The sequence below is a fragment of the Scleropages formosus genome, chromosome 19 (assembly GCF_900964775.1).
Source record: "Scleropages formosus chromosome 19, fSclFor1.1, whole genome shotgun sequence".
Lineage (NCBI taxonomy): Eukaryota > Metazoa > Chordata > Actinopteri > Osteoglossiformes > Osteoglossidae > Scleropages > Scleropages formosus.
In genome coordinates, this window is record NC_041824.1 from 4605522 (window position 1) to 4625021 (window position 19500).

Sequence of the window (19500 nt, forward strand, 5' to 3'; positions counted from 1 at the left end):
AGCTTCAAGAAACCAAGATTTCCAGTCCTTTTCATAGAGAAGGGTTGTCTCTTGCCCATCCCATCACGAAAACCACAACTATTCGATCTTCCCCGATGCTGGAATTATGAATTCCAATCTTTAGCATGTTGAGAGATCTGTGGAGGCCGAGAAGTGGCTTTTGGTTTCTTTAAAATGTCTCTGGACATTTCACGGTCCAGTCGTGGTCCATGGGATCCTTCTCACTGAGGAAAGACTTTCACCGATATAGAAGCAGCGAGGTGGACTTTCTCACACACGGCTCCTACGGGTTTATCTACTGTTAGAACTTGTCTAGGTCCATGAGGGCTGGTTAGTCAATAACATGCAGAACCACAGAACTGAGGAAAGGACTGAACTCATTGTCACAGAGCGAACACTGAAATCAGACAAAAACGACAGCAGTAAGCAGAAGCTGGCAGCTTTACAAACCATGGAGCAGTTTTTGGAGTACAAGGCGGGCTGGATGGACGTCAGCTGGTACAGCATTTTGCACACAATGATGACGCACGTCCAGACGGTGCACACGCTGGAAGCCAAAGGCCGGAACTGGCTGAACGGAAGAGCGAAGGCCCAGCTCACCAAGAAAACGTAATTGAACAGTGACACCTGGATTGGAGACAACAAGTAGCACAAGACTAAATCTCCGAACGCTCAAATGCTGTCATCCAGCGCTACTAATAATTCAGAATCGTGCCAGCTACATACACACACGATGCTCTTCAGCTTCTCTACTGACTTTTGCAGCTCACGTGGACCCCACACCTGGCGCCCTATCTCTAAGCAGCGAAGGTGACTGCTGTCCCTGTACCTCCTTCACGGAGACCCAGATGATGTACGAGGACACGATCTTGATGATGTGCAGCTCAAGAAGCCACCAGATGAAGAGCTGCATCTTGTGGAAGCACTCCAGGAACTTGAGGAAGAGCACAGTTATCCGATCCATGACCAAGTGCCACTTGTTTTTCAGATCTGAAATCCACATATGGGAGAAACGTTTTCATACCATGCAAACCCTATTGTAAGTTGTGCTTAAAGGAACTGGCTTATCTGAGTTAAAAGTATCCACAAAATGCAAACTGTATTATAGTTAAAACGGAAAATGGCACAAGACAACAGGTAGTAGAGCGGTTGAGGGCACAGAACTGTAACCTCAAGGCTGCTGGAGCTCCCAGGAGGGGCTCTGTTGGAAACCTGAACTACGTACTCAGAACTTCCCCGGGAAAAATACCCCGCTGCAGAAAGAGGTTAACGCTTAAGTTCGACTGTTAATTTCACCAATATTACTTACATTTATTCATTTAGCTGATGCTTTTCTCAAGAGAGACTTAAAATGTTAATGTGACTACAGTTCTTTACCCATTTGCACAGCTGAGTAAATTTACTGGAGCAATTTTTGGGAGAGTGCCTTGCTCGAGAGTACTACGGGCAGAAGTGCAATTCGAACCAACAACCTTTGGGGCCGAGGGCAGCGCCTCTAACGATTACGCTACCAGCTGCCCCCCTATGTCTATGGAGAGGACGTAATCAAAAAAGTTGCCAGAAAAAGAACGTGCACCGCTGCACTCGGGGGGGTCAGACGACGAACGGGAACCCGAAGGGAAGACACTTCCCCGAAGGACATCACCAACGTGTCGCTCTTCGAGAATTACGAGAAATGTGGATCGTGCTCTCGTGCCCGAGACCGCGTGCGCTCAGCCGACAAGTCGAGACGTGCTCATTTGGAGAGGAGACTTGGCTTGGATATCGTCAGAAACGGACAGTTATCAGTGATATAAATTGACACCGTGCTGCCAAGTGAGGTTAATGCACCTCAGAAACGTTTCCTTCAGCACATACTGAAAAAACAGAAACGACAGATATCTTTTCCACATTTCCTTACTTACAGATTCATTAGTACCTCCTTTATTCCCTGAAGCTATGGCACAGGAGCTATCAACTATCTAATGTTTGCAATCTATTCTTCATTTCCCAGATGCATGTGTTTGTTCCGCCGTTTCCAAGAACAGCTTCAATCTACACCGCAATTGTTCCGTCTTCCACTTAGTTAAAACGGAGCGAAGATGTCGAGTCTGTGTTCTCTCCGTTCTCCTACTTCTTCCCGATACCGATGCTCCTCTACTTACGATGGTTCCGCTTACGATTTTTCCAAGTTACGATGGAACGATAGCGATGCGCATTCGGTAGAATCCGTACTTCGAATTTTGAATTTCGCTCCGTTCCCGCGCTTGCGATATGCGGTACGACACTCTCTCCCGATCCTGGGCGATGGCAGCGAGCCGCAACATCCACTCAACCAATACTCGCAGTCTCCGTAGCGATCGCCCCAATGAGTGTAAACAACCGATCCTGTGTCGAAAGCATTTTTTTATGTTGTGTGTTCACATCCCATCGTGTCTACTAAACGCCCATGTATGTCTCCTGCTGAAATTTGCCCAGCTGTAGGTTACGATAAGTGTTCTGAGCGCGGTTAAGGTAGGCCGGGCCAGGCTACGATGTTCGGTAGGCGCGGTTCTGCACGTATTCTTTTTCCACTTATACGACGGGTTTATCGGAACGCGACCCCATCGTTAGTCGAGGAGCATCTGTATTTTCCTTCCTGCTCAGAAGGCAGGACGGTACCGACCGGTCCGAAGTGCAGCGGCGCGCGGCGATATTGTGACGCAGAAAGCCCCGATCACTCGGGAGGCCTGGGTGGCGTTTGCAGTACCTGATGTGTGGTCGGCGGGCGACTCGGGGTCCTCGGCGCGGAGCTGCCCTTGGGCTTTGCCGTCCGGCTCCGTGGGCTCCTCCGCTCCCCTTCCTCCCTCCACACTCACGCTTTCGCCAGAGGACGACTTCATCATGCTGATGTCGGGTAAGCTGCCGTCGAGATGAGCAAGTCTGAGGGCAGACGAGCCACTTTTTACTTTCGGGGTCCTTCTACTGTGCACCATTTGCCTCTTTTCTTTGCCTCAGCACCATGAGACTCTCACAGGCACACTTATGAAGGTGACCTACAGTGACACCTGCCTCCTTAAGTCACTTTTGAAAAGCGTTCGGTCACGGCGACCAGCGACGCCGTCCTCTCGCTCGGCATCTCTTCACACCGAAGGAAGGGGTCTGAACGGAACAGCCTACAATGTCTACGCTCGCAGCAGCAGACACAAAGCGGTGCGGAGTCGCAGGTGCCCAGTGGCCTGGATAATGGTAAATGTGCTACAGAGGAATATCCGGATATGGTTTACGTGCTTGGAATGAAAACGGGAGGTTCAAAAATCAAGGAACGGACAGGATGTTGAAGTTCTAGGCAGGACAGGTCACCGCCCGCCCAGAAACGTGTTCCAGGTCAATGAACTTGGTTTTCCAACTGCACCGAACACAATACTGCAGCTCCTCTGTGGGAAAGGGCTTCACAGTCGGAGCTACTGGACTGCGGTTAAGGAATGAGGTAGAGAAACAGAGCAGCGCAGGTCAGAAAGCAAGCAAGTACCCACCTATTCATGATTAGATCGACACGGCCATTGACTTTGGCACGGCTGTGCGAGAAGCGAAATGGAGAAATATGACAAAGAAGAACAAGTGAGAGACGAGGAAAGTTAAAGACAACAGGAGCCCAGACTGACACAGCAGCCAGCAATCTGGCAAACATCAACATTTACTAATAATTTCCTTCATTGTTACCTACAGAGATACATCAGACCAGTTTTAACAAAGCATCGTTTTGAGAACATGGGGCTACAGGGGTGGAAGCGCACGGTCTCGAAACACCAACTAACCTTCGTGTTCGTTGTGTCAAATTCATTACATTAACATTTATTTATTTATTTATTTAGCAGACACTTTTGTCCAAAGCAACTTCCAGTGAACTCTATGTAGTGTTATGAGCCCACACACCTTATTCACCGCGGTGACTTACACTGCTAGATAACACTACTTACACTGGGTCACTCATCCATACATCATTACAAGTTATAAAAAAAAAAATTGAAAAACAACAATCTAAACCTGTATATTTTGCACAAGCTATACTTTGGACATCTAGCTCTACATAATGATAACAGACCTGAATAAACACCCTATTAAGCCCTACATTTACCCAACGCTTTTCTCCAAAGCAACTTGCAATTCTTTACCCATTTATACAGCTAGGTAGTGTTACCGGACCTACTTCAGGGTAAGCGCCTTGATCAGGGGTACTATAGCCAGAGGTGAGGATTGAACCTGCGACCGGTGGGTCTAAAGGCAGCAGCTCTGTCCACTACGCTACCAACTGTCCCCTTCCCATAGGACAACACCATACATACAGATATTCAGTGGAGCTCCACTGTGCTCCGAGCTGTACTAAAGATGCCACCAAAAAACTAAATTGTTGCTTATGATAAAGAGTGACCAGCAGTAATCGGTGGATAGAGGTGTGTATCACTCTGGTGATACTTTACCTAAGCGTGCAGTTAAAATGTACCCAGAGCGAGAGAATTACATTTACATTCACTGTCCGGCTTGTATCTTTTGTCCGGCCCTCTTCGTCACTCTGCTCTATACAATAAATTACATTTACCTGATACTTTTCTCTAAAGCGACTCACAATGTTAAGCTAATTACACCGATTTACACATTTATGCAGCAGGGTAATTCTACTGTATCAGATCAGGGAAAGTGCCTTGATGGAAGGTACCGGAGAAGGAGGTGGGATTGCAATCTGAGAGCCACAAGTCTAACACCTGGCAGTGTGGTTGGTTAGAGCTGCTGCTTTTGGATCCAAAGCTCACGGGTTCAATCCCCACCTTTAGCTAGAGAACCCTTAAGCAAGGTACTTACTATAAAGTGCTCCAGTAAAATTACCCAGCTGTATAAATGGGTAAAATAATTGTAAGTAGCTTAACATTATAAGTCATGTTGAAGCAAAGTGTCACATAAACGTAAAGGCGATGGCTTTCACCGCTACGCCACCTTCTCCCACATTAAAATCAGCACATCACATATCGAAACTGTACTGTACAGTTCGGTAAACAACTTGGATGTTAAAGAGAAGACATCCAGAACTCATCGGAACTCAACCAATCCAACAAAGTCATGATTCTGAGACACTGACCCACAGGATTATGAAAGGTCAGAAAAGCCACTACTTTCACGCTAGAAAACCAGTCATACAGTCACATGCACTAAGTACAGAGCCTCATAACCTACTGCTGTGATTTATTCATCCTTTACTGGTCCTCATCAGTTACTTTTACTCCCTGGACAATAAGTAGTTTATTCCATTATGGATTGTGATGGTTCTACAGAAATAATGCCGAAGTGTACTGATCTTACCGAGCGTGGTGTGCGTGAACACAGTGTACCGCGGTAGCTGCTGGGGCTGGGATTGATGCTCACCTGTAAACAGCGCTTTCCTGCTTGGCTGCCATGGCGCTCAGGTCCGTGAGCTGCAGGAAGCGCTCGTGGAAATAGTGCAGGTGCAGAATGCAGACGAGCAGGAAGGAGGTAGGGATGAAAATTCTGGTGAAAAGCACCGGAACGGAGAACTTCTCCAGCCCCAGGTCTTCCAGCCTGGAACGAGGAGCAACATCCGCCGTGACGCCCCGGGAGCCTGAGCTCTGCTGGCACTCAAGTTTGCGTGAACTAAACTGGATGTATGTAAACGACACTGAGCGAGAGACATATTTCCAAATTATTTGACATATTTACAGAAGCCTTGGGATTTTTAAAGGTTCTTGTCCAGGTTTTCCTGCCGTGCTGCTGGGCACTTTATTGTCCATGGCGGGTGTCATGGAGGTGAGGATCTGCTCCTCAAGCTCACCAGCAAGGGGAGCGTTGGAGGCAGCGGGAGGGAAGCCCAGTTCGCGCCACCTCCGCTTGGAAGTAACTCAACAGCGAGAGAATGAACTTCACTGGTCTGGAGCCCGAGCAGGTGCGGGACTCACTTTTGCTTACTCAGCCCGGTCATGTTCGACCACACGTGGAGCGAGGAGTCGAACTGGAACGTGTAGACAAGGATGAGCACGAGCATCGTGTACACGACGACAGACATCCAGAAATACTTGAGGATCCTCCTCCACCACTCGTAGTGCACCTGTAACCCAGAAGGGAACACTTGAGAAGTGTGGGCAAGATCATTAATTCATGGACCAAGCCACTAATCATGGAAATTTTTTACATTTTTATTTTATTTAATGATTTGTTTTTTTAAGTAGGGTAGAAAGGTGGCACAGCGAGTAGAGCTGCAGTCTCAGAGGATCTGGGTGGTGCGAGAAGACAGTGGTTCGATCCCTACTCGGTCTGTGTGGCGTTTGTATGTTCTCCCTGTGTCTGCATGGGTTTCCTGTGGGTGCTCTGGTTTCCTCCCACACTCCAAAGACATGCTGTTCAGGTTCCCCCATAGCGTGTGAGTGACAGAGGGAGTGTGTGTTCCACTGATGTATGGATGAGTGACCCAGTGTAAGTAGTGTATCTAGCAGTGTAAGTCACCGTGGTAAATAAGGTGTGTGGGCTCATAACACTACATGGAGTTCATTGGAAGTTGCTTTGGAGAAAAGCATCTGCTAGATAAATAAATGTAAAGGTTAGTTTGGTTCATCCAATAGTTTGGATAATGAAACATACACATCAACAGCCAGTTTACATGAAACAATGAGTAATGACTCGTACAATTAAATTATCGCACACACAGTTATTGCAACTGTATTTAGAAAAATGAAGTATTATTTAAAATTACCGATTTAAGAAATTGTTTTTAAATAATAACCAAAACATTTTGAAGAGACAACGTATATTTATTTTGAACTTACCTAACCGTTTTACATGGTTTCAACTTTACAGGTATATCACACTTTTTATAAAATAAACAGAAATAACTAAGTTATTGTGCACATATTAGAATAAGGTACTGGAATTTTTTCGGGGGGGGGCGTGGTTCAGGTAATTGATGATTTGGATGGGTGACTTTTGGATGATTGACATCCTATTGTAATTTAATTTTTTTTTTACAGCGTTCCACCTCTGTCCAACATGTCACCCTTTCCCTACAGGAGCAGAGGATGATGGGAATTACCTGGTAGAGGGCCACGCAGAAAAGGAAGAGCATCATGTAGATGATTTTATATATGACGATGCGGCCCTCGAAGCTGACGAAGAAGAACATGCCTCCGCAGACGTAGATCCAGTACTTGGCGAACATGGACATCACGATGTTGCCGAGGACGTGAACGACCTCCTTGTCGCCGGCAGCGCCGTCACTCTTGTCCTCTGGAAGAGAGGGAACGGCCGTGAGGCGTGCGCCACTGCGCCTCACGGAGAGTGCGGCCTCCCCAGGCGACTCCGGTCCAGCGGGGACTCCTCACCCTTGGTGGCTCCGCCCACCCGGACATGGGACAGCCCCACGTCCTCCTGCAGCTTCTCCCTCCGCTCCATCAGCGCCTGTCGCAGCAGCAGCCAGAAGGTCAGCAGACAGAGGACCTGCACCGGGATGAGAACGTCCACGCAGCTGCTTAGTCTGGACGGCGTGGACAAGCACTTATATACTGTATATGTAACCATTTGCATTACATTACAGGTGATGCTGTGTAAAGGTTTATCCGGACATGATCTTAAAGTTATGGCGCATGAACATTTACACCTTACATGAACTTAAGAGATGATGGGAGAAGTGAGTCTGGAAGAGGTGACTTTTAAGACCCTTTTTAAATGTGGACAGAGATTCAGCAGTTCTGAGTGACAGGGGAAGGTTGTTCCTCCGCAACAGAGCCAGAACCAAAACATAGTTTCTGTGAGTCTATGGACTGAGTATTCACATTCCTGTAATACATTTTCGCAACAATAATATAGATTAAACACTGTAAAACAAACTCTGACTACTCTGATTTTCAATTTTGAGGAAATTTAAAAAAAAAAAAAAAAGACTTCAACTCCACCCCAGGACTTGTGCGCATATGAGGAAATCACAGAATTCTAAGTATAACATATGAGATATTGTTTTAATTTTGTATTTTATTTCTTCTCTATGGAGTACGGTAGGGGAAAACGCGTCGCTAGCGCGTACCTTGGAGCCCAGCTCGCGGAAGGGCACCTCCTTCTTGAGGAAGAGGCCCGGGACGCCCTGGAGCACCTCGAAGCTCCACACGTACTGCAGCACGATGAGCAAGTTCCCGTAGAGCACCATGAAGGGCGACGTGAGCATGGCGTACTTGCGTCTGTCCCGCACCATCCACAGGGTGCACGACCAGATGAGGAAAACAAAGGTCAGCCAACTCACGTAGGTGATGCTCCAGGCCTGTGGGAACACGGAGCAGGAGGACAGGTAAACACGGTTAAAACAAAAATTAAAAAACCCCGCGGCAGTATAAACTGCTATTAAAATTTAAAGCCGCTCCTGAAATCACAGCTTTACCTTCGGTCGAAGGAAGGTTTTGCTTAAATCGCTATGAAGCGGTCCTTTCGAATAAAAGGATTTTTAAATTAAATGTTATTTCGTCTGTTGCGTACTCACGGTCACAGTCATAATCCATAATGACAAATCCACATGTTTTTTCAGAAATTACCCTGAGAAGAAGTACAAGGTGTTATGCAGTTCAACTGCAGATGCGGTGGTTCCGATGCCCCCAGGCCACCCTGGAGAAGCATCTCCACCGAACTGGTGACACTTCCTACATTGACTCATTTAGCTGACAAACATGCAATGTTACAAGGTAGTTACTGTAATTTACCCACTTATACAGCTGGCTACTTTGACTGGAACAATTCAGGGTAAGTACCTTGCTTAAGGGTACTACAGCAGGAGGTGAGAATTGAACCTGTGACCTTTGCATCCAAAGGCAGCAGCTCTAACCGCTACGCTTCCAGCTGTCTGGGACGCGGAGCCCAAAGCTGGAAACCCTTTGCTGAAGACACTCACCATCATGGCAATGAGAGCGCAGATGTAGCTCTGCTTCATGATGAACCGGAAGGCTGCGACCGCGGAGCTCACCGTGGCGCCCCGCTCCTCCTCGGACTCCCGTCCCCCTGCGGACGGAACGACGGCGGCGGCCGTGACCCTCAAGCTCCACACATTCCTATTTCCCAAAGAGTCCCTCTCACAATGTCCCTCCCCAGCAGGGCTGCGCTGAGCACCGGAAGCTGACGGCGGTTCGAAGTTCGGTCGGACCGACCCGTCTTAGACCCTGCCGGGCTCCGTGTGTCCCGCGCGTCCTCCGCAGCGGTCCAGGGGCCCGGTCTCGCCGGCTCGCTCTCGCAGGGGACGCCGCTGGACAGGTAGTCGAGGCGGGTACCGTTGGGGGCCACCAGCATCACCTGGTCAGAGAGCGACACTCAGCCTGTGGAGACACCACCCCCACGGAGCTCGTGGCCCTTCTCGCCCGGCTGTTTACGTTAAAGATCATAGGGCTGAAATGTGAAAACGCACACGGACTGCTCAGATTTCTCCATTTTTTTTCAGGTCAGCTGTCAGCATCTGGGGCAGCTTGCAAAATCCCCCCCCATTAAGCGGTCCTCAGTGGTTCCTAGACACCCACCAAAACATTGTAAAATATATTACAACGTAAATTTGGATAATGAAGTGACTTATTCCATTTTTTTTATGGAGGAAGAGTTCTGGTTCATTCCAGGCCCAACCCAAGTTCATCTCAGAATAACCCTAAATAATGCTGAGTACCTTAAGGGAAAAGTTGGGTAACGTTTTAAGCAGTTTTACTTTTGAAAAACAATTCATATTTATTTAAAAAACTTAATTTAATTTAATTACCTCTGATTCTTTGTAATTTGAAATCATGGATGGGTGGGATAAGTGCAATTAGAAAAGGGCCAGTCATGTAGCAGCAAATACGAGCCTTTTTCTAAAGAACGTTCTCACCACTGTGTCTGAGACTTTTCCCCCCCAAAAGTCTACATCTGGAACAGAGGCCAGAACGACGACGACTTTTTTTTTTTTTTTTTTTTATTTCAACCGAGAGCGTCGGGGGACATAGGGGTGTACACGGTTCCCACAGCGGAGCGAATCTCTCGATCTCTCCTACGCAGCACACTGGCGCAGGTTCCGAATGCGGCCGTGCCGAATGTCACGGCGCAGACCAGATGCAGCAGAGCGGACACAGAAAAGTCCAGACTGATTAACGATAAAGCGGTATTAATAACCTCCAACCGGATACACGAGAAACCAGATACCGGGAGACCAAATAACGAGGGATGAGTGTATTAAAGGAAAGAAGAGGTGTTTTCATGACCTGCAGTGCAATGACGGTCAAGAGGAGACACTCACTGACGTGCTGTAGCCATCCGGCGGGGGGAAAATCTGAAAAACAGCAGGAAAAGGAAGAGGGGTGCGTGGTGAAAAAGGGCTGACGGAACCTCGGTCAAGCGCTCCGACCCTCCCGTGGGGCTCCATCCCTGCAGATCGCCGGATCGACGCCCTGCGACTGACAGTATGGGTGCGACAGGTGCACACCGATCATATCCGCGCCTTTCACTCACACTGCTGTAAAACTGAGTGTAAAACGTTAACTACGGCGTGACGACAGACGAGCACAGATCAGAACGGGTTTGGACTCCTCTCCGCTCACCTGTCCATTCTTCTCGGCACCGGAGCCGCGACGCGCCGGCTTTTCGTCCCCCCGCCCCTCCTCCTCCTCCTCCTCCTCCTCCTCCGCGCACTGCGCCTACAGAAACGTCACTGTCATCTCAGGGAGTTCGCAAAACAGCACGTTCACGTACCCAGTAATTGCACAAAAACGAGCAAACCGACTGTCGAGTTACCCTACTTTTTATCACAGCTGCACATATTTCATTCTGCATGAATTCATTTTCACTGTGATTCACAGAAAAAGATTAAACATACTTAAGTCCTCAGTATGACCAATGAGTGCCAACTCACAATGTGATCTATATACATAAGATAAGAAAAGAGAAGACGATAAGATGGGATAACTAAGACAAGATAAAGAAGAAAATGTAAGATAAGATTAAAAAAAAGATAAGAAAAGGTGATAAGATAAAGAAGAAAAGATAAGAGAAGAAAAGATAAAATAAAAAAGATAAGATACTTTGTCATTGTATGCAATAGAATGAAATTTTGTGTGGCAACCCTCAGAAGAACAACAGCAGAGAGAGCACTTCTATAAATAAATAAATAAATAAATAAATAATTTTATTTGAACTTTGGAGTCCTCAGTCCTTAGCAGCCTCGGAGGGGTGGTGGATGTGGGGGAGTAATACATACATACAGTATTATTAGTATACCGGAGCCCAGCTTACAGGGTCCACGGGCTCCTGGAGCCAGAGGCGTATCAAGGTGGCCAGGGTGTAGTAGAGCACCAGGAGCATGATGGGATTGGCAAAGTAGAACCACTCCAGGTTGGGGTTCACAATGAACTTCCACGTCTGCGAACAATCGTGCTGAATGATGGAGGATATGCCAAACAAACTGTGGAGGGAAGAGGGGAAAAAAAAAAAAAAGCACACATTGACTGCAAGTGAAAAATCACTGAAACACATTGAAATCAATGCCGCGTTCATTGGTGCGTTGAAGGATTTAGGACCGTCTACATAAGATACAGTAAATACATTTTGATACCTTGTCAAATATTAACGCACAGGCTTTATCGGTTCATTTTTAAATTGCAGCATCTTACCTTATCCATTTCAAATTTAAAAAGCACTGTGTGCAGCGAGGGGAACATGACCTGCGCTGACCCACCAAGCAGAGAGATGGTGATAAAGAGAACCCAAACGGATCAGGGATGAGGGACCGCATTCTGTGCGCTCGCTTCCACAGTGTTCACAGCTGGCGTCCGTGAGCATTAACTGCGTAAACATGGTGTACTGTTACCATGCAGACCAAAGCGGAGGTAATAAAGCAACGTCCCCTTAGGATGAAATTGATCAAGAATAGGAGAAAATGCATTTTTTTCCCCCCGTAATCTAAAATCAGTTTTAATTTTATTTTAGAGGTTAATAAAAGGTTCTGAAAAATTCTAAGAATAAATTTCCACACGTGTACCTGCAGTACGTGTTTACTTTCAGAGCGACGCGGTAAACTTCAGCAGTGCCAGCGCACGGCAAACACGTACTTCGGCCCCTCGCGGCCCCGCTCCAGGAGCCTCGAACCTCAGACCAGCCTTTCTAATCGCACTGGAATGTTTTCAATTAACTTAACATTTAGATTCAAAAGCTGTTTTTTTTTTTTTTTTTAATTCAAGTGACTCAGGGCTCATTAGACATTTTTAAACGAAAGAGCAAAACAAAAGCAGATGTCTCACTCGCCAAACAAAACCTCTAACCAAACGCAGCGATGCGGAATGACCTGCACAGGGCAAGAAGCGAAATTCGTGAGCAGAAAGACTCCTTTCACTCAGAAGCCCTTTAAGGACCAACGACCACGGTAAACGCGAGAGAGGAGTAAAAGTGAAACTCGTTCTCCGTTTAGTAAAGCAGCTGACAGCAACAGCAGAGCACCAAAAATCTCTCTCTCTCTCTCTCACACACACACACACACACACACACACACACACACACACACAGTCTTTAGGGGCTCTTCCAAACCTGGCTCATTGTGTCAAGCCTGCTTCCTTCATTAGAGTAATAAAAGGTGCTTTAGGATGTACGCTAACAAACTTTACCATGTTTTCTGTATGTGGAACAGATTGACATAGAGTGCAATGGTGTGAAATGTTCACATGTTATCAGGCCTCAGTGTATTCAAACAACTGACTATTTACCCCCTTAATACCTTTTCCACACCGCAGTGCACATTTCATTACATTGCACACCTGGGAAATGAGACAGAAACCAGAGAGGAATCACTGTTTCTCGCTCAGACTCCATTCAGTCACTAGCGGAACTGAGAGAAAGATCTGAGCAGAAAAAATTGAGAATATTTTATCATGATAATAAAATAATAAAAATAATTTTAAAAATATTAAAAAAACCTATATAACACATACATGTATACATGTAAAACTATATAACACATACATATATAACACATATAATATATACACACACACACACACACACACACACACACACACACACACACACACTGTCTGAACCACTCGTCCCGTAAAGCTGGAGGGGGAGGGGACACACCCAGGATGGGACGCCAGTCCGTCGCAAGACACCCCAGGCGGGACTCAAACCCCAGACCCACTGGAGAGCAGGACTGTGGTCCAACCCACTGCACCACCACGCCCCCCACATATAATATACTATAATAATGAAACAAAATTCTCAATAATTAAAAAAAAAAACATTTTTTCACAGCACTGTACAGGTACATCACTTAGGGTCCACTGGTCATGACAGTTTACTGTCACTTCTCTCATATCCCTTCTTGCACAATCCTTTTGTTCCACACACACACACACACACACACGAAAATGCTCTTTTACAGAGACCGTGCAGAAGGGAAGTGTGCCAATGCTGTGTGCTTCCATGTATGCTGTTGCCAATCTCGAGAACACACAGTATATTCCGTAAACACATCGTTAAATGAAACACGTATGAACTCGGAAGCGATGATCTTGAGCACGGAGACCGTCCTCAGGGAGGGACGCTAAGGTGACCGTATCTTCTGAGCTCAGCAGCGGTTCCGAGGAGCGTTTATTCACAGCGGGGTTGTCGTACACACCGGAGAAGGAGCCATGCGTGAGTCTCGGTGTGTGTGTCAGTGTGTGTTCCTGTGTCACGGTGCGTCCCACAGATCTACAACACACACACACACACACACACACACACACACACACACGTTGTCTGAACCGCTTGTCCCATACGGGGTTGTGGGGAACCGGAGCCTAACCCGGCAACACAGGGCACCAGGGCCGGAGGGGACACACCCAGGACGGGACGCCAGTCCGTCGCAAGGCATCCCAAGTGGGACTCGAACCCCAGACCCACCGGAGAGCAGGACCCGGTCCAACCCACTGCACCACAGCACCCCCCACGCCATCTACAATACTAACAATAAAAATAATAATAATAAAAAAGCCACACATTTATAAATTCCTCGAAGTGCCGCCGTCGGTATTGGTCTCAGGTGAGGCGTTCGGAGGAGTCTGACGCAGCTGAAGCAGCCGCGCAGGCAGGACTTCGGAAGCACCGGTGTCGCCTCCCCGGAGACACGCCATGAGGCAGGAGCAGCGCCGCCACCAGTCGCGCCCTAATCCACACAAAGTACGTCCTGTTTTCTGGGAAAGTGCCCTGCGACCCCCCCCCCCCAACCCTTGCCTGAATTCCCCAGAACCGTGTGTGCCCTTCTGAAAGCAGCAGCCGCCCTCCTCGCCAGTAATGAGGACCATGTGGCGCCCCCCCCACCGCACGTCCGCATGCTTATGGGCACAGCACAGGAGGCCTGCTTCTCTGTGTTTCTGTGTGTGTGTGAGATCTGAGATGCCGCTCAGACAATGTCCCCGTGACACGGAGCTGACCTGCTGAAATAAAGACACCGCACACAGTGTTCACGCCACATACAGCACCGGACGGAGCGGTGATCCTCGTGCTTTCGGCTACAAATCAGCGAGCAGTCCAACCTGTACCGTACATTTTAACCCGTATCTCTAACTGGTTTGCGGTGTGGGTCACCTGTCAAGTGCTGCCAAAGAAAAAGAAACCGAGCTGCGAGTTATATCCCATAGAACTGTGTGTGCCCTGTAACAGCTTAAACTATTTAATAGAATCCACAGCCTAACCCGGCAGCGCAGGGTGTAGGGCTGGAGGTCCAGCGCAAAGCACCCCAAGCGGGACTCGAACCCCAGACCCACCGGAGAGCAGGACCCGGTTCAACCCACAGCGGCATCGCGCCCCCTATGGGAGAACGTGTCGGGGATATGCAAGAAAAAAGGACGACTCGTTTGAAGACGACGCACGGTCCAGAGTGTGTATCTGTGTGCAAGTTTGCAATGCGAGCAGAAGAGCAGAGCGCAGGACCTGAAATCTCACCCTACCCTGTTACTGCGGTACACAGTTCCACCAGAATCCTGACAGACCTGAAGATGAACGAGAATCTGCAGAAGCTCCAGGCGCCACATCACTGTCGCGCTGTTTTGCAGATGATTTATGATGCTCGTAACCTTTGACCCCACGAGCCCCGAAGAGCACAGAGCTCAGAAAGGCTCCGCCTCCCAGCTTCACGATGGCCGTTCATCAATCTACAGCTACAGGAGCCTAAAGGCGCCCGAAAACTTCCCAGCGGCCCCTTCAACTTCTCGGATTTTGGAACCGGAGGTGCCAGGGGATGAAAGGTTTTGAACAAGTTCTGTAATAACGCAGTACAGCAGTAAAACAGAAGTTCATTTACCTGGTTTAATGTGGTATCTCGAGTTTTTCTCATTTTAAAAACAAGGCAAAAAGCGATGATAAAGAACAGCCTTTGATTTAGTGTAAGTAGTCTTCATCTGCCCTGCTGTCTCACAGCGCCTGGATGGCGCAAGAGGACATGGGTTCGATCCCCACTCAGTCTGTGTGGAGTTTGCATGTTCTCCCCGTGTCTGCGTGGGTTTCCTCCGGGTGCTCTGGTTTCCTCCCACACTCCAAAGACATGCTGTTCAGGTTCACCCGTAGTGTGTGAGTGACAGAGGGAGTGTGTATGCGTTTCACTGATGTATGGATGAATGACCCAGTATAAGTAATGTATCTAGCAGCATAATTCAACACTGTGAATAAGGTGTGTGGGCTGGTAACACTACATAGGATCCATTGGAAGTCACACACACACACACACACACATTTTCAGAACCGCTTGTCCCATACGGGGTCACGGGGAACCGGAAGTCGCTTTGGAAAAAAGCATCTGCTAAAGAAACTCACATTTCATCATCAAACAGGAGAAGGATGAAGTAAATGTAATGTTGGCCAAGCTAACATTCAGACAACCGACACCTTCAAAGGGAGCTCAGTTGTGGGAACTGTACCTCCAGTGAAACATGCTTTTCCAATAAAAACTTCCCCCGAAGCCCCTGGACTACGGAAGTCGACGAGCACGTGGCCGAGCCTTGTGAAAGCCATCTTCATCTAGAAAGTCCACCACCGTGCTGATAGCAAGACCTAGAAGCCTGAAATCAATCAACCTCCAAGCTGGGAGAGGTCACAGCCTCATGTCACGGGGTTCAACGAGCAGGGGTCACAGGGGTCGCGAGCCTGTCTCTCTCACCTGATATACTTGTCCGTGGGCGAGATAAGCTCCTGGAAGGTCTGCAGCTGGTAGAGATAGAGCACGGCCAGGTGGCCCGCGCTGAAGATGGCCATCAGCACACAGAGGCAGCTGAAGACGAGCGGTTCGAAGGTGCGGCACAACGACCACCAGGTGCAGAGGCCCAGGAAAAGCAGGAAGTACACAGCCGAGGTGAGCGAGGGCAGCGTAATCCCTGCAAGAGCCCCACACGGCACGGGCACGACGTTAGGCTTTGCAGCTATATTTCAATGCATATGTCTAATAATCAAGGAGAAAAACACGCACACACATTGTCTGAAACTGCTTGTCCCATACGGGGTAGTGGGGAGCTGGAGCCTAACCCGGCAACAGAGGGCGCGAGGCTGGAGGGGGAGGGGACACACCCGGGATGTGATGCCAGTCCAGCGCAGGGCACCCCAAGCAGGACTTGAATCCCAGACCCACCGGAGAGCAGGACCCAGTCAAACCCACTGCACCACAGCACCCCCCAGGGGAAAAATGGAACGAGTTTATTTTTAACCGCTTTTTTTCTGCTTTGAATAAACTGGGCTGCTTCTGATACCATGCGGAGGGAACACACACAGACACAAACACACACGCTGGCTGAAAGCGCTTGTCCCAAGTGGGGTTGCAGCAAGCCAGAGCCTAACCCGGCAACGCAGGGCACGAGGCTGGAGGGGGAGGGGACGCACCAAGGACGGGACGCCAATCCGTCACAAGGCACGCCAAGCGGGACTCGAACCCCAGACCCACCGGAGAGCAGGACCCGGCTCGACCCGCTGCACCCCCCACGCGGAGGGAAACGTATGCGAATTTTTCCCCTTGACGCTGTCCATTCCTGCAGCTCTCATAAAAAGCCAATGCAGTTCAGCGGCTGCAAACTACAGATTAATTTCCGAAAAAGGCCCACCTGTTAAGCCGAGTAATATGGTTACGACTACTTTCCCTGCCGTGGTAATGAGATTGCCAACGATTTCCTTGAGTTCGGACGCCACGCCCGCCACCCGTCGGAGGATCCTCATCTTGGTTCCCTCCTGCGGCTGGACGTCCCGCAGCTCCTCGTCGGGACACTCGGACCCCTCCTCATCCTCGAGGTCTTCTTCACGCAGCACGTCATCGTCGAGCTTGTCTCCCTCCTGCTCCTCGCACTCCTTGTCCTTCTGAGGAGAGGTGTCAGTGATGAGCGAGTGAGCTTAAAGCAGCACGACCTCTTTCTCTGGAGAGCTCCAGGTTACATACGGTGTGTTTTCATTGAACACACTGACGCACACAGTTAACACACAAACGGCTGACAGTGAAAGAAGACCACAGGAAAAAATATGCATGCAAAGTAGGTGGTGGGATAACAAAGGTGTGAGAAAGTCACCACTTGACAGTTGAGGAGAAGAAAACAAAAAAAGCTGTCTTGTGAAGGAAGTGAGAGATGAGAGGAAAGTAGTCCTCTTGCTCATAAAGCGAATTGTCCTAAAAACAATTTTTCACATCTATTAATTTAAAAGGCGGCACAGTGGTTAGAGCTGATGCCTCTAGACCCAAAGGTCACAGGTTCGAATCCCACCTCCCGCAACCTTAAGCAGGGTACTTACCCTAAATTGGTCCAGTAAAATTAGCCAGCTGCATAAGTGGGTAAATAACTGTCGGTAGCTTGACATTGTAAGTTGCTTCGGAGAAAAGCAACAGTTAAGTGGATGAACGAAATAGGGAAAATGTGTGTTAATCAGCCACAGGATTCACCTCATTGAAAACTGAAGTTGTTGCTCTGCTGCAGCCATGTCCCACAAGGGAGAGGGGAGCACGTAGTTTACGACACAGCAACAAAGGGTAACCGAACACCAGTAACAGTTGTCCGCCAAACATGCAAAATCCTGTAGCGTCTTTCAGAAACGCACAAAATCCTAATCCGAGCCGCTCCGCCACCGGGTAGAGGCCGGCGTGTCGAGATGAGATCCAGGTTAAGATCATTAGCAAACCATAATGTTGAAACAGCTGAGATCCTCAGACATCTAAGCCCTCCACAGTCTAGAAGAGTGTTGAAAACCACAAAACGCTCACGTACGGATGGAATCTCCAGGACGGGGCTCGCGACGAACTTCCACGTCTGCGAACGATCACCCTCTCCTACCGCAAGAAGTCCCAGATACCGAAACCCAGACTCTGGCATTTAAAAGCAACGGCGCCGTTCGGAACCGGGAGGAGAATTCTGCTGCGTTGCCAGGGATTCGTTTTCATTTAAGTTTGCGACGCGCCCGTACTGTAACCCGAGACGAGAGGAATAATGTAAAACCGGTCGCTGAAATATCACGCGAGCAGAACGTTTAAGAAAAAAGACCCTAATAGGCTGTCGGACGCATCGAGGCCCTGCAGACACCGGCACCGTTCCCCTCGAGTCGCAATGAATAACACCTCTATGGTTCTTTTAAAAAGAAAGGCCCCTTACACAAACAATCTCAGCAGCAGAGTTAAAAAAAAGAGCCTTGATGCGTTTCAAGTCAGGTAGCGGGATCCCTAATGGTCCGAAACGGCTCGGCCGACGGCGCGGCCTTCGTTTACGCGGCCCAAGCGCTCCCGCGTGTGGCGCGACACGGAGCCGAGGATCGGGTGACGCCGGGCGCCGATTCTCACGGCGGCCGCATGGCTTTCGTTCGTTTGAGGTGATCTCTAGCAGCGCGGTCGTGATGCCAAAGTATGTTTTTCTCAAACACTTGAGACCATGGAATAAAACGCGCGGTTAACGTAGGATACGTATGCGACGAGACCCCGCCCCGTAACCGCATTCGCGGCAGAGCCAAACGGCTCGAGTCTTTGGTCGAACCAGACGCTGTTTAATGTGGGATATTCAATATAATATAAAGGACTCTTTTCACCAAAGTTGAAGAGTGAAAAGTAGAGAAGAAAATGAAATATTTTGTTTGGAGACATGATCAGTTTGAGAAATAAAACACTGACTTCACTTCACTAACATGTACTCATGAGCTACAAGACCTGCCTATTTCATACATACATGACACGTACAGCGCATGCAGACTATGCAGCAACTTATTTGCCTGACGAAAACTTATCTGCAGGTTCAATTAAACATATTTACGTAAGTGAACCTTGTATTAGAGCATACTGTGGAATCTAATATAGTCAGAAATTAATGTTTTCCATGACATCTGGCTCTGTCCTGAAGAAAAGGCAACGATCTCACTCATTATCATTAAAGCCACCAGTTCATTTGAAAAAGATCTTTGGGAGGAAACCAGAGCACCTGGAGGAAAACCACGTAGACGAAGGGGGGTGGGGCACATGCCAACGCCACAAAAATTCGAACCCACAGCCTGTGAGGAAATACAGCTACCCGCTGC

The 19500-nt window shown here is 48.4% G+C and overlaps 1 protein-coding gene across 1 annotated transcript in view; it reads right to left on the bottom strand.

Annotated features, from left to right (window-relative positions):
• The window catches only part of LOC108927614 (piezo-type mechanosensitive ion channel component 2-like), a 99619-nt gene that overhangs the window by 29159 nt on the left and 50960 nt on the right, over window positions 1-19500 (bottom strand). The window contains exons 6-21 of the mRNA XM_029246222.1: window positions 17064-17313; window positions 16133-16346; window positions 11242-11410; window positions 10551-10646; window positions 10250-10282; window positions 9144-9285; window positions 8891-8997; window positions 8039-8269; window positions 7341-7455; window positions 7052-7245; window positions 5925-6073; window positions 5377-5550; window positions 2752-2901; window positions 2039-2106; window positions 830-990; window positions 451-627 (exon numbers count right to left, since the gene is read on the bottom strand). Coding sequence (XP_029102055.1) covers window positions 451-627; window positions 830-990; window positions 2039-2106; window positions 2752-2901; window positions 5377-5550; window positions 5925-6073; window positions 7052-7245; window positions 7341-7455; window positions 8039-8269; window positions 8891-8997; window positions 9144-9285; window positions 10250-10282; window positions 10551-10646; window positions 11242-11410; window positions 16133-16346; window positions 17064-17313 — 2430 coding nt within the window. The remainder of the gene's footprint in view (window positions 1-450; window positions 628-829; window positions 991-2038; window positions 2107-2751; window positions 2902-5376; window positions 5551-5924; window positions 6074-7051; window positions 7246-7340; window positions 7456-8038; window positions 8270-8890; window positions 8998-9143; window positions 9286-10249; window positions 10283-10550; window positions 10647-11241; window positions 11411-16132; window positions 16347-17063; window positions 17314-19500) is intronic.